The following is a 13,197-nucleotide window of genomic DNA, read 5'->3' on the forward strand; positions in this document are numbered from 1 at the left end:
GCTGGGTTAACACTAGAACAGTATTGTATAATTCTTGATATTAATTATTGTTCTGAAATGGTAACTGAGGTTAATTTGACAATTTTGGTCATGGTTTAAGGAAAATCACAGTGTAGCACAGTGAACTGGCGTGAATTACAAAATTTACCTTAACAATAACGTCTAAACATAATTAAATAAGAGGATTGGAGGTTTTGTCTTTCTATCTCAATTTATATTTTATTGGCAGCAGTTTACGCTCTTTTTTGGATTTTTCTATGTCAGACCTTAGGTCTGCTGTCAGTGACTGCAGGCACCTCTTTGCAAAGTCGCAGAGTTTCTCCTCCTTGACTCTGAACTTTGAGAGGCTTCGGTAAAACTCTGGATCAACAAGCTGTATTTCAGCCACAACAGCTGTTAATGCCAGTGTATTTCGGTCAACCCCGACTTTGGTGCATGCCTTACTGATACTCCCTTCTTTCTTGAAGGCGTGAAGAACTTTATTGTACCGCTTCAGTACATCTTCTGGGGTTGTTGCTGTAAAAAGAATAACAAAATTAAAACCAGAATAAAACAAGACTTGCATCAAACTGATCAATTTCCAGTTGAAAACACACACCACACAAACATATAAAAAAATCTTGGTGCTCTTGAACTGCTTGCATTTTTTACAATAAGTTTCCTATCATACAAATCATGTTCGCATTTCTCAGACATTTTCTAAATATGTTAATGTTCTAACAATATTGGAAATACATCAAAACTAGGGGTCAACTGATTTTTTCAGGGACAATATCAGTACCAATTGTAGTCAGGGAGACTGATAACCAATATGTGCAATGTGTTATATGGAGTAAATACACATCAACAGAAAGATGAGATCCAAAAACAGAACATGCGCTTACCACGTGAGCTGTGCTTCGTATTTGACCTGGTAGCACTCTTGGTCTTCTTTTTATGACCTATTTTCCTCTTCCGAGGAATGTTGCTATCAGATGACTCTGAAGAGGAGCAAGAACTCAGGGACTCCTCATCAGTGCCACTGGTGCTGGATTCAGTGCTTGAGTCCAAGATTTTCTTAACTTTCTTTTTTGCCCCTCTGTCTAAGAACACAATAACACATTTAGTTAGACAAAAAGTCAAACATGCTTAGAGAAGTAATCAGCATTTCATGATTGATGTGGAAGTAAAAAAAAAAAAATCACTATCAGTAATTACTAAATTATTTAATAAAACAGTCAATAGAGCAAAACAGATATACTGTATGTTTCTTACTTGAGAGTTTTAGGACAGTTTGACGGAGAAAATCTCGTTCCTCTTCAAGTGCCTTTATTGCCTGGGCCATGACCATCAGCTTGTCTTTATCCTCCAAGGAGGAAGACTCCTCATGTCCTCCTTTAAAAACAATGTAATATCAACAAAAGATTTTTTTTTTTTATGAACAAGTAATAGAAAATCAGCGGTATCACAGTTTTCATTTAGGCCAGTATCACTGATATTAGTAATTTATACTGATGTTTTGATGAAAACTTTTTGTCCAAATTTTAAACATTTGTCATGCTTCAAAAACTATAATTTTTAATTTAAGTGAACTTAAAATAATTCTCACTCAAAAACATAATAAATTTCATATTTACCTGTACCTTTCCTATCATATACAAGAATTGAATATGGTTATAAAAACACTGCACTGCATAAATTAAAAATAGATGAATCCTTATTACGCTACAAGCGTTCTTTAGTCAAGAGCAATGAGTAATTTTCTCTGTTCCCTATGTTCTTTGGTTAACTTTACTGATAGAGAGAAACAGAGGCTGCTGTCACTAAGACTTGCATCTGCTGACAGGATCTCACGCATCTCATTCTCTTACTACTGTACTCTTTACTCTTTAGATTTTATTTAACTCATTAAAGACTGTTCCTCGACAAAACAAACATTTTTACATAAATGTGTGTTATTGTTCGTTCAAGCGCAATACTGGCGCGCAAGTCTTTCTGAGTGTTGTGTGTGTGTCCGGATGTTCTTTTTTGTCTTGTCGTGCATGAATGGTTAAAACCATTTGCGTGAATAAAAGCGTGATCGTATAACAATAAGGATGACAGAAATAACGGATGCTGCGTTAATTGCGTTAAAGCTGGACAAAAATGAAATCGCATGCGTTTGTGTTAACGTTGACAGAACTACTTGTCATACATTGTTGACAGAAAAAGTGGACAAGACCTCAGCTAGAGCAGCTGATCTCAAATTCAAAATGCATACAACCTGGGCTGCATTTCCCAAAAGCATCGTAAGCCTAAGTTGATCGTATACCAATTGCCACCAATGGTCTCTATGATCAACTTAGGCTAACAATGCTTTTGGCAAACACAACCCTGTTTAGTTCCCCATTAAGTAAATGCAAACTCACCTGCTTCTGGAGATGCCACTTCAACAATAGAAAAGTCATTGTCACCATCTTCTTTACCTTGGTGTTCTTCATCTATTTGCTGGGACAGATCATCTTGTAAAAACATAAAAGAATAATGTTATTGTCTGACAAATGTAGCCAAACTGATGCAATGTTGCATCAGGGACATTCGTCAACACTTAACGTGAAAAGGCTTAGCCTAAAATGGCTCAGTGTTCCAAAACTATAGTCAATGATAATCAAATTTTTATGTACAGTATATACAGTATATGTGTGTGTGTGTGTGTAATGTAAGGTTTGCACCATATCTGCCCTAAACTAACAGTGTTGGCGATTACGTAAATATTTTTTTTTAAGTTTCTGTAATAGTTAATCCACACCAGGACACAGTAGTGTTTCTAAAGCTTAAATACAACAATTTTACAAACAAATTTGGGATTTAGTGGATTCAAAGACTGCACAAAATGTTTTATGAAAAGCAAGTCTTTGGGAACAAATAGAAACTATTTGGAAGTCAATAACAACAGAGGCTGTGGAAAAGTACATAAAAATGCCAGGAAGAATGCAAACGTTATCAAGACCGGAATAGGCCATACAAAACATTAGGCCTACGTTTTTTGGTTATTTTGTGTGATTAAAAAATATTTGTTTTACTTACTTTTTTGCATAATAAATTACAATTATATTTTTAGTTTTAAACCATTTTTTGACAGACTCCGAAAATACATTCTCTTTATTTTGACAGGTGCTGGAGGTGTAATAAATTTGACAAGCACTGTATAGAGGGCAGTTTTACCTTATTAAAACCTGTGTATCTGCGTTTTTCAAATACTTAAATTTAACCAATTACTTTATTGAATCACAATTCTACAAACTGTTACTGCCACCATCAACGAAAACTATTTTGAAACTGCAAAGGTGGAACATAAGCTGCATCTGACATGGCATTTATGTTTATACTGTTTAATGATGCTCATGTACATCTACATTGCATACGATAAATAGCCTGTAAAAAAAACATTCAGTATTCCTTTTTTTTATTAGAAATAAAGACAACATTGAAATATAATAACGTTACTAGTAGTAACACTAGCATGAAAAACAAAATGGTTATTGAAACTGGGAATATATTAGAAAGCAATCAAAAAACACTGAAGCAGTCCATGACTTCAGTCTAATGCGAGTTACGCAAAATTAATCTCTTACTTGCATCTTTTCTGTCTTTTTCTGTTGTTTATGATAGGCTAATAAGAGAGAATTCAGAATTTATTCAGTAAGCGCATGCAACCCTCATGACGCGATGACGAATTAAAATGTCTCTGATTGGACATTGCGTTCATCAGAAACATGTTTGATTGGTTATAATGTTCAACACCGCAAACTAAGTGTAAAATAAATCATCATCATAGTGGTACTACTAGCTAACATTAGGTCATAAGAAGAGCCGACATGTTAAGTTACCTTTGTCCAAGTGGTCCATGGTATCAGGTGCGCTGCGTTGGAGGCAGTTCCTCTTCAGGGAAACCCCTTTCTTTCGTGTGGATGTAACGTTAGGTAAGTAAGAGGATTTCAATTGGCAATACAACTTGGGGAGGCCGTTAACTGTTTAGCTAGCTGTCGAAATACTCCTGAGTCCTGATCAGTCTATGGTTCTGATAGGGATCAAGTTGGCGGTTCAGAATGCAACAGGCCAATCAAAACTAACTTACGTCATGGGACAACTGTCACGTTTCACGTAGGCAGCCATTTATCAGCGCGGCGCCAAAAATTTAAAATCGGACAGTAAATAAATCTATCTAGATGGCTATGTGTTCAAGGCAATTAAATAAGTTAATACGCCTATGCAGTAGTGGAAAACATAGAAAACAAATAATCAAATGGCTACAGAAGAAAGGCTTGCTGTGCAAGGCACCAAGTTGTCACCGCTGTGGAAAAAAAATGCGAATTACAACACACAGTGGACGTGATGGTTATATATGGTAAGTAAGTTAACTTTGGCACCCAGTTTAATTCGTTATTTGGATAGCCTAGTCAACGTATATTTAATATAATTAATATAATATAGTTAATATAATTTTAGGGAACTTGCTTCTTAGATTTACTAATATAATTTTGCACTGTTTTTTTAGGACATGTCGAAGAAACACGCATCGCAGAATTACACTCTCCATTCGCAATGGATCACTGTTTAATAACTCGAGAGTTCCTCTGGTTAAGTGGATGGAGTACATATACAGGTAACGTATAGTACCCAGGCACTGTTTAAAACTTTATTTTACTCTGTCATTGTTACAGTGCAATTATATATTTAAGTACTTAGTACTATTAATTAAGTGCATGCACTTACTGTAGAGTTAGGATTAGGGTTTGGTTGGTTAGTTGCATGTAATTATGCACATTTAACTGTTGATCCTATTGTAAGTACAAGTAACATATGTAACAAGGACACTGTAAAATATAGTGTTACCCAGGCACCTAATAAATACATGAACAGGTTATAATTTTGATGATTGTGGCCCCAAATTCAAAATTAGTATATTGTGAAAAGGTTTTCATAGCTATAAACCATAATCATCAAAATTATAACAAATAATGGCTTAAAATATTTCACTTTGCATGTGAAAAGTATATATTAATTTCACCTTTTAAGTTGAAATAAATTACCTTTTTATGTTTAAAACTAAAATTCTAGTTTTTCGAGTTTCACCTGTAACAATAACATAACTAGTTAATGTGGTTACATAGTTTTTGCAAGTAGAATTTGTAATTCATCTTGCAAATGCTCACCAAGGTCCTCTCCAAAAGTAGGAAAATAACTCGCTATTCAAGATTTAATGTAGGCTACAACTCTCCACATTAATGTGTTATAGAAGTTTGCAATGACATTCCACCTAGGCTACTCCATATTAGGTGGAATAAAAACCATTGTTTTTAACTTGTGTATTACCTAAAAAACAACAACTAAGACTCAGCTATTACTACCTAAAATAACTTTTTTAAGAACATGTATTACTGTTTAAAAGGCCACTATTATGCTATTTTAAAGTTTCTTAATGCTGTTGTGGAGTCTCTTACAACATTTATATGTATCAAAGGTAAAAAAAAAAAAAAACCTGTTTCATTTCTTCATAATATACATTTGCACATCATCAAATTTTCAATGATTCTCAAACGACTCGTCAAATGATTCAATCTCTATAAATCCCTCCTTTCCGCTAGCTACTCTGTCTGCTCTGATTGGCCAGACAGCGCAGTATCTTGTGATTGGTTTACCGCTCTGTGTCCTGAGCGTTCCTACACTGTAAACTAAACACAGTAACAAACAATGACGTCGATTTGACCATATCAATCCGAGTACGAGTGCAATGATGAAACACTGGAAGAGCTAGTCATTCAGCCCAAACCAGAACATTTCTCAGTGATACACAACTCAGTTTGAGGTACATTATAAGATGTTGCAACTGTAATTCCTCCCCATCAGCATTAACAAGTGAACTCAAAACTAAGTATTTTGAAAATCATTTTTCAACTGCAAGCGGTTTGCGAATCCTGCATTTATCTCAGAGATTTGAGAAGCAGTCTTCAGTAAAATAAAGGGAACACAGCAAGTTTATGATTATACTCCTCCTGTGATATCATGGTAAAGATGAACTTTAACAACTGATTCTTCACATGCTCATCCTTGGGCAGTGAAATAAAACTGTCTTTTACCTTCACATTATAGAGCACAGCGCCGCCTTCTCAACATGATACTGTCCAGTGTCCACAGAAATCAGCTGTTGGTTTGAGTTTTCCCTGCTGTGTGCACACAAGTGTTTTCATTCACTTGTAGCTATGTCACACACTACATGAAAGGTCATTTTCAAAAATCCATAATAGGGGCCCTTTAAATTAATATTTATTTCTAATCATCTTTTTTGTACATCATTACATTTTGGTAATTGTTTTTTATTAATTAAAATTATTTTCTTTAAAGGTTTTCACAGGGTCTACATCTAAGACAAATTGATTTGATGGAAGATTGTGTTGCCAAAACATCAACAACATTGTCAAGAATGAACAAATTGCTCAGGAAGGTAGCTTAAATTTAATAACTCTCCAGTACTACATTGCTCAGCTAATTGAACTGTAATTAATTTTGTTTGTACTAATATCCACATATTTTTTTACAGGTTTGCATTAATGCATTGAGTAAACTGAAAAGAAAAACAGGTCTTAGAGTTGGCGGGAAGTCAAGACAGAAGTTTGTGGCCATAGATGAGTCTAAGTTCGCTCACAAGAGAAAGGTACATCTGACATGAGAAATACAAAAAGTTTGTTTTTTACCATGTTGAAATACTAAAGTTGGTTAAAGCGACATTCACTAATATTTCCAGTGTTAATATCACATCAAAATACCAAATGCAATCAAAAGACATGATTGAATGATGTGCCAATAGCTGAACAATAAGTTCCTCAGAGGTGTAAAGTATCTGAATAAATGTAATTAGTTACTGTACTTAAGTATGCGTTGTAGTTGTACTGAGTATCAGATATTAGCAACTTTTACTCTCTATTTAACTAAATTTTTGAACAAGTAAAAGTAATTTTTAGTTCAATACATTTGTGATAAGTAATGCAAGTACACATTACATTTTGCATGGCACCTAACTTTTTCTGCAGCAGTTTATTTCTGATATAAAGAAGTGATATCTCCATCTATATTCATGTGTGCTGAGGAATGGCTTGAATGACCCCCAAATGGTCATGGGGAGATCAGAATCCAAGTGTATGTTTTATCAAACACAATCCAGGTTTAACTGCTGTTAACATTTGTTATGTTTCTTGTGTTTATGCATTTTCAGTTTAATCGTGGCCGCTGTCGTACTACTTGGCAGAGAAAAAAAGGCTGGGTGTTTGGGATGATGGAGGTTAAAGGAGCTTGCCGCCTACCAGTCTTAAAGATGGTAAAGGACCGTTCCAGGACCACATTGATGCCCATCATCAAAAGGCACATCAGAAGGGGGTCAGCTGTTTACAGTGACAATTGGAGGGCATATCTGAATGCACTACAACCACAAGGATACAAACACCTAACTGTAAACCACAGTAAAAATTTTGTAGATCCCCAAACTGGCTGCCACACACAACATATTGAACGGGCCTGGCTAGCCATCAAGGCACAGGTATCAAGATTCAGGGGTAACAAAACAAAAAAACTATTAAAAGAACACTTGAAATTCATCCAGTGGCACTACTGGCTGGGAAGAAGAAATAGGAAAGGTGCTTTGGCACAGTTGATCCATGATATTAGAAAAGCATACAGGTTTAGATTTAATTAAAGTTATATCAGCTGAAAATGCATGATTATTATTTTTTTTTTTAACTTTACTGTGACCTTTCTTCAGATTCATAAATTTGGCTATGCCATGCAAACCATTTCTGCCTTGTATCTTAGGAGTATTTGCAAAACAAGGTTACATAGTGGTTAGTAAACTCTGAAGTACTGTATGAATGTGATAGTTATGCTTTGATAGATTCTGGGATATTACTGCATAGCACTTTTAAAGATTTACCGTTTATTTGCTTTATTTTTCCCTTTAATTTCAATTTTTTTTTTTTATGTGACATTCTGGTGACCAATTTGCATTTACAGTAAATTACAGTATTCTGTTCTTGTGTAGTGTACACAGTGTAACTGCATATTGCAATGCTTGCTACATTTTAAATACCACATTAAATTGAGTATTTAGAAATGAGGTTTGGGTTAATATTATAATGTAAATATACATACATTAATGTACATATACAGTAAATTGTGGTTGGTATCAAGTATGTTACACTTTATATTAAGTTCCTGAGGAGTTACCATGTAAGTACACTGTAAATACGGTGTTTCACAGAGGTTTGGGTTTTGCATATTACACAGTAGGTTATGACCGTTTTACACTTTATATTAAGTGGACAGTTCCTTAGGAGTTACTATGTAAGTACACTGTAAATACAGTGTTTCACAGAGGTTTGGGTTTTGCATATTACATAGTAGGTTATGACCGTTTTACACTTTATATTAAGTGGACAGTTCCTGAGGAGTTACCATGTAAGTACACTGTTAATACAGTGTTTCACAGAGGTTTGGGTTTTGCATATTACACAGTAGGTTAAGACCGTTTTACACTTTATATTAAGTGGACAGTTCCTTAGGAGTTACTATGAAAGTACACTGTAAATACAGTGTTTCACAGAGGTTTGGGTTTTGCATATTACATAGTAGGTTAAGACCGTTTTACACTTTATATTAAGTAGACAGTTCCTGAGGAGTTACCATGTAAGTACACTGTTAATACAGTGTTTCACAGAGGTTTGGGTTTTGCATATTACACAGTAGGTTAAGACCGTTTTACACTTTATATTAAGTGGACAGTTCCTTAGGAGTTACCATGTAAGTACACTGTTAATACAGTGTTTCACAGAGGTTTGGGTTTTGCATATTACACAGTAGGTTATGACCGTTTTACACTTTATATTAAGTGGACAGTTCCTGAGGAGTTACCATGTAAGTACACTGTTAATACAGTGTTTCACAGAGGTTTGGGTTTTGCATATTACACAGTAGGTTATGACCGTTTTACACTTTATATTAAGTGGACAGTTCCTGAGGAGTTACCATGTAAGTACACTGTTAATACAGTGTTTCACAGAGGTTTGGGTTTTGCATATTACACAGTAGGTTATGACCGTTTTACACTTTATATTAAGTGGACAGTTCCTTAGGAGTTACCATGTAAGTACACTGTTAATACAGTGTTTCACAGAGGTTTGGGTTTTGCATATTACACAGTAGGTTATGACCGTTTTACACTTTATATTAAGTGGACAGTTCCTTAGGAGTTACCATGTAAGTACACTGTTAATACAGTGTTTCACAGAGGTTTGGGTTTTGCATATTACACAGTAGGTTATGACCGTTTTGCACTTTATATTAAGTGGACAGTTCCTGAGGAGTTACCATGTAAGTACACTGTTAATACAGTGTTTCACAGAGGTTTGGGTTTTGCATATTACACAGTAGGTTATGACCGTTTTACACTTTATATTAAGTGGACAGTTCCTGAGGAGTTACCATGTAAGTACACTGTTAATACAGTGTTTCACAGAGGTTTGGGTTTTGCATATTACACAGTAGGTTATGACCGTTTTACACTTTATATTAAGTGGACAGTTCCTGAGGAGTTACCATGTAAGTACACTGTTAATACAGTGTTTCACAGAGGTTTGGGTTTTGCATATTACACAGTAGGTTAAGACCGTTTTACACTTTATATTAAGTGGACAGTTCCTTAGGAGTTACCATGTAAGTACACTGTTAATACAGTGTTTCACAGAGGTTTGGGTTTTGCATATTACACAGTAATTATGAAAGTTTTACACTTTATATTAAGTGGACAGTTCCTTAGGAGTTACCATGTAAGTACACTGTAAATACAGTGTTTCACAGAGGTTTGGGTTTTGCATATTACACAGTAGGTTAAGACCGTTTTACACTTTATATTAAGTGGACAGTTCCTTAGGAGTTACCATGTAAGTACACTGTTAATACAGTGTTTCACAGAGGTTTGGGTTTTGCATATTACACAGTAGGTTATGACCGTTTTACACTTTATATTAAGTGGACAGTTCCTTAGGAGTTAACATGTAAGTACACTGTTAATACAGTGTTTCACAGAGGTTTGGGTTTTGCATATTACACAGTAGGTTATGACCGTTTTGCACTTTATATTAAGTGGACAGAGGAGTTACCATGTAAGTACACTGTTAATACAGTGTTTCACAGAGGTTTGGGTTTTGCATATTACACAGTAGGCTAAGACCGTTTTACACTTTATATTAAGTGGACAGTTCCTTAGGAGTTACCATGTAAGTACACTGTTAATACAGTGTTTCACAGAGGTTTGGGTTTTGTATATTACACAGTAGGCTAAGAACGTTTTACACTTTATATTAAGTGGACAGTTCCTGAGGAGTTACTATGTAAGTACACTGTAAATACAGTGTTTCACAGAGGTTTGGGTTTTGCATATTACACAGTAATTATGAAAGTTTTACACTTTATATTAAGTGGACAGTTCCTGAGGAGTTACCATGTAAGTACACTGTTAATACAGTGTTTCACAGAGGTTTGGGTTTTGCATATTACACAGTAGGTTATGACCGTTTTACACTTTATATTAAGTGGACAGTTCCTGAGGAGTTACCATGTAAGTACACTGTTAATACAGTGTTTCACAGAGGTTTGGGTTTTGCATATTACACAGTAGGTTATGACCGTTTTACACTTTATATTAAGTGGACAGTTCCTTAGGAGTTACCATGTAAGTACACTGTTAATACAGTGTTTCACAGAGGTTTGGGTTTTGCATATTACACAGTAGGTTATGACCGTTTTACACTTTATATTAAGTGGACAGTTCCTGAGGAGTTACCATGTAAGTACACTGTAAATACAGTGTTTCACAAAGGTTTGGGTTTTGCATATTACACAGTAGGTTATGACCGTTTTACACTTTATATTAAGTGGACAGTTCCTGAGGAGTTACCATGTAAGTACACTTAATACAGTGTTTTTAATAATACAGTAAGGACGACCTTTTTAGACTTTATATTGTTTACCGTTGCTGAGGAGTTACCATGTAAGTACACTGTAATTCAACAGTCCTGCCAGTCATAAATACATGGTATAAACATAGGAATCATCCTGGTTTACTGTACATATAGTTTCAGTGTAATCCAAACTGGTAACTGCAGCATTGGATTCCATGTGGAATTGGAACAACTTGATTAAATACATGTTGTTGTTACAAAACGTAGTTACATAATTCCTGTTACACGTGTACTTACTGAAGTGAAAAAAGTGTTGTTACCAATGTACTGTTACACATTTGTACTTACGCATACCATTCCATGAGTTGTTACATATGTGTAGGTACACAAATATTACAGTTGTAGGTACTATGTACTAGTGTGTACTTACGCTGTAGTTACATACTATGTACACATGTAGTTACCATGTAAGTTCACAGGTATTAGGGCCACTTAATATAAAGTGGGACCAAACTTTTTCTTACAATTAATTTTCACACTTTAATCACATAGTGAACAGTCGTGTTATAAATACCTAAAGAGTTACATATGCCATGTAAGAAAACATATAAGTGGCTACATGTGGTGTGATAAAACTTCAAGGCCCTAGGCATAGTTGTCTATAAAAATCTCATACAGCAATCATGTGAAAAGCAACATGAAAACTAATAAGAGGAACCCGTCAAAATCTAGAACTCTTGATTAGTTTGACTCCATAATAACCCAATGGATGAATTGCAAAAAGAAGGTGCATATTTACTATCTGGACGGCAGGCTACACTAATAAACAAGGTATGCAAAGTGGTGCAATGGATCGCTGGGTCCTACCACCTTGGTGAAAACTTGCTGGGACCCGAGGGATATATATGCCTCCAGCAAAGGCTACAGCAGATACCATTGGGGAACAGGCTTTGACCCCATAGGTGATATCTTTTCCCTTCAAGGTTTAGTCATAGAACATCACTGGAACAGAACAATACATCCACACAGAGCAAACTTGAACTAATATAAACTATTTCTTACAATTAATTTTCACACTTTAATCGTTGTAAATACCTAAAGAGTTACAAATGCCAAGTAAGAAAACATATAAGTGGCTACATGTGGTGTGATAGAACTTCAAGGCCCTAGGCATAGTCGTCTATAAAAATCTCATACAGCAATCATGTGAAAAGCAACATGAAAACAAATAAGAAGAACCCGTCAAAGTCTAGAACTCTTGATTAGTTTGATTCCATAATAACCCAATGGATGAATTGCAAAGCAAGTGCATATTTATTATCTGGAGGGCAGGCTACACGAATAAACAAGGTATGCAAAGGGTCGATATGGATCGTTGGGTCCTACCACCTTGGTGAAAACTTGCTGGGACCCGAGGGGTATACTCGGTTTAGTCATAGAACATCACTGGAACAGAACAATACATCCACACAGAGCAAACTTGAGCTAATATAAACTTTTTCTTACAATTAAGTGTCACACTTTAATCATATAGTGAACAGTGGTGTTGTAAATACCTAAAGAGTTACATATGCCAAGTTGTCTATAAAAATCTCAAACAGCAATTATGAGAACAGCAACATGAAAACAAATAAGAAGAACCCGTCAAAGTCTAGAACTCTTGACTAGTTTGATTCCATAATAACCCAATGGATGAATTGCAAAAAGCAAGTGCATATTTACTATCTGGATGGCAGGCTACACTAATAAACAAGGTATGCAAAGTGGTGCAATGGATCGCTGGATCCTACCACCTTGGTGAAAACTTGTTGGGACCCGAGGGGTATATATGGCTCCAGCACAGGCGTCAGCAGATACCATTGGGGAACAGGCTTTGACCCCATAGATGATATCTTTTCTCTTCAAGGTTTAGTCATAGAACATCACTGGAACAGAACAATGCATCCACACAGAGCAAACTTGAACTAATATAAACTTTTTCTTACAATTAATTTTCACACTTTAATCATATAGTGCAGCCTTTCTCAAAGTGGGTGCCGCGGCACACTGGGGTGCCTCCTGACTGTGTCAGGGGTGCCGCCAAAAAATTACGTAGGCTAAAAAAAAATACAAAAAAAATCTGACATTTCATATATAAATATATTTGAATTTACATAAATACATTCTTCTTCTTTTAACCCTTTCGCACGTACGATCAGTCTAGGCCATAGACTGGTCTAGGCCTGGAGCA

At 35.4% G+C, this 13,197-nt stretch overlaps 1 protein-coding gene across 1 annotated transcript; it reads right to left on the reverse strand.

Moving 5' to 3' along the window:
• Nucleotides 1-202: 202 nt before the first annotated feature.
• Nucleotides 203-3,867, reverse strand: LOC308690383 (uncharacterized protein; the record flags this gene model as incomplete). Its single annotated transcript, XM_081364784.1, has 5 exons — nt 203-516; nt 885-1,082; nt 1,255-1,374; nt 2,388-2,480; nt 3,849-3,867. The coding sequence occupies 5 exons, from the start codon at nt 3,865-3,867 to the stop codon at nt 203-205; spliced, it is 744 nt and encodes a 247-aa protein (XP_081220910.1).
• Between the last annotated feature and the right edge of the window lie 9,330 nt (nt 3,868-13,197).

This window comes from Scardinius erythrophthalmus, assembly GCF_964197995.2.
Source record: "Scardinius erythrophthalmus genome assembly, chromosome: 5".
Classification (NCBI taxonomy): Eukaryota; Metazoa; Chordata; class Actinopteri; order Cypriniformes; family Leuciscidae; genus Scardinius; species Scardinius erythrophthalmus.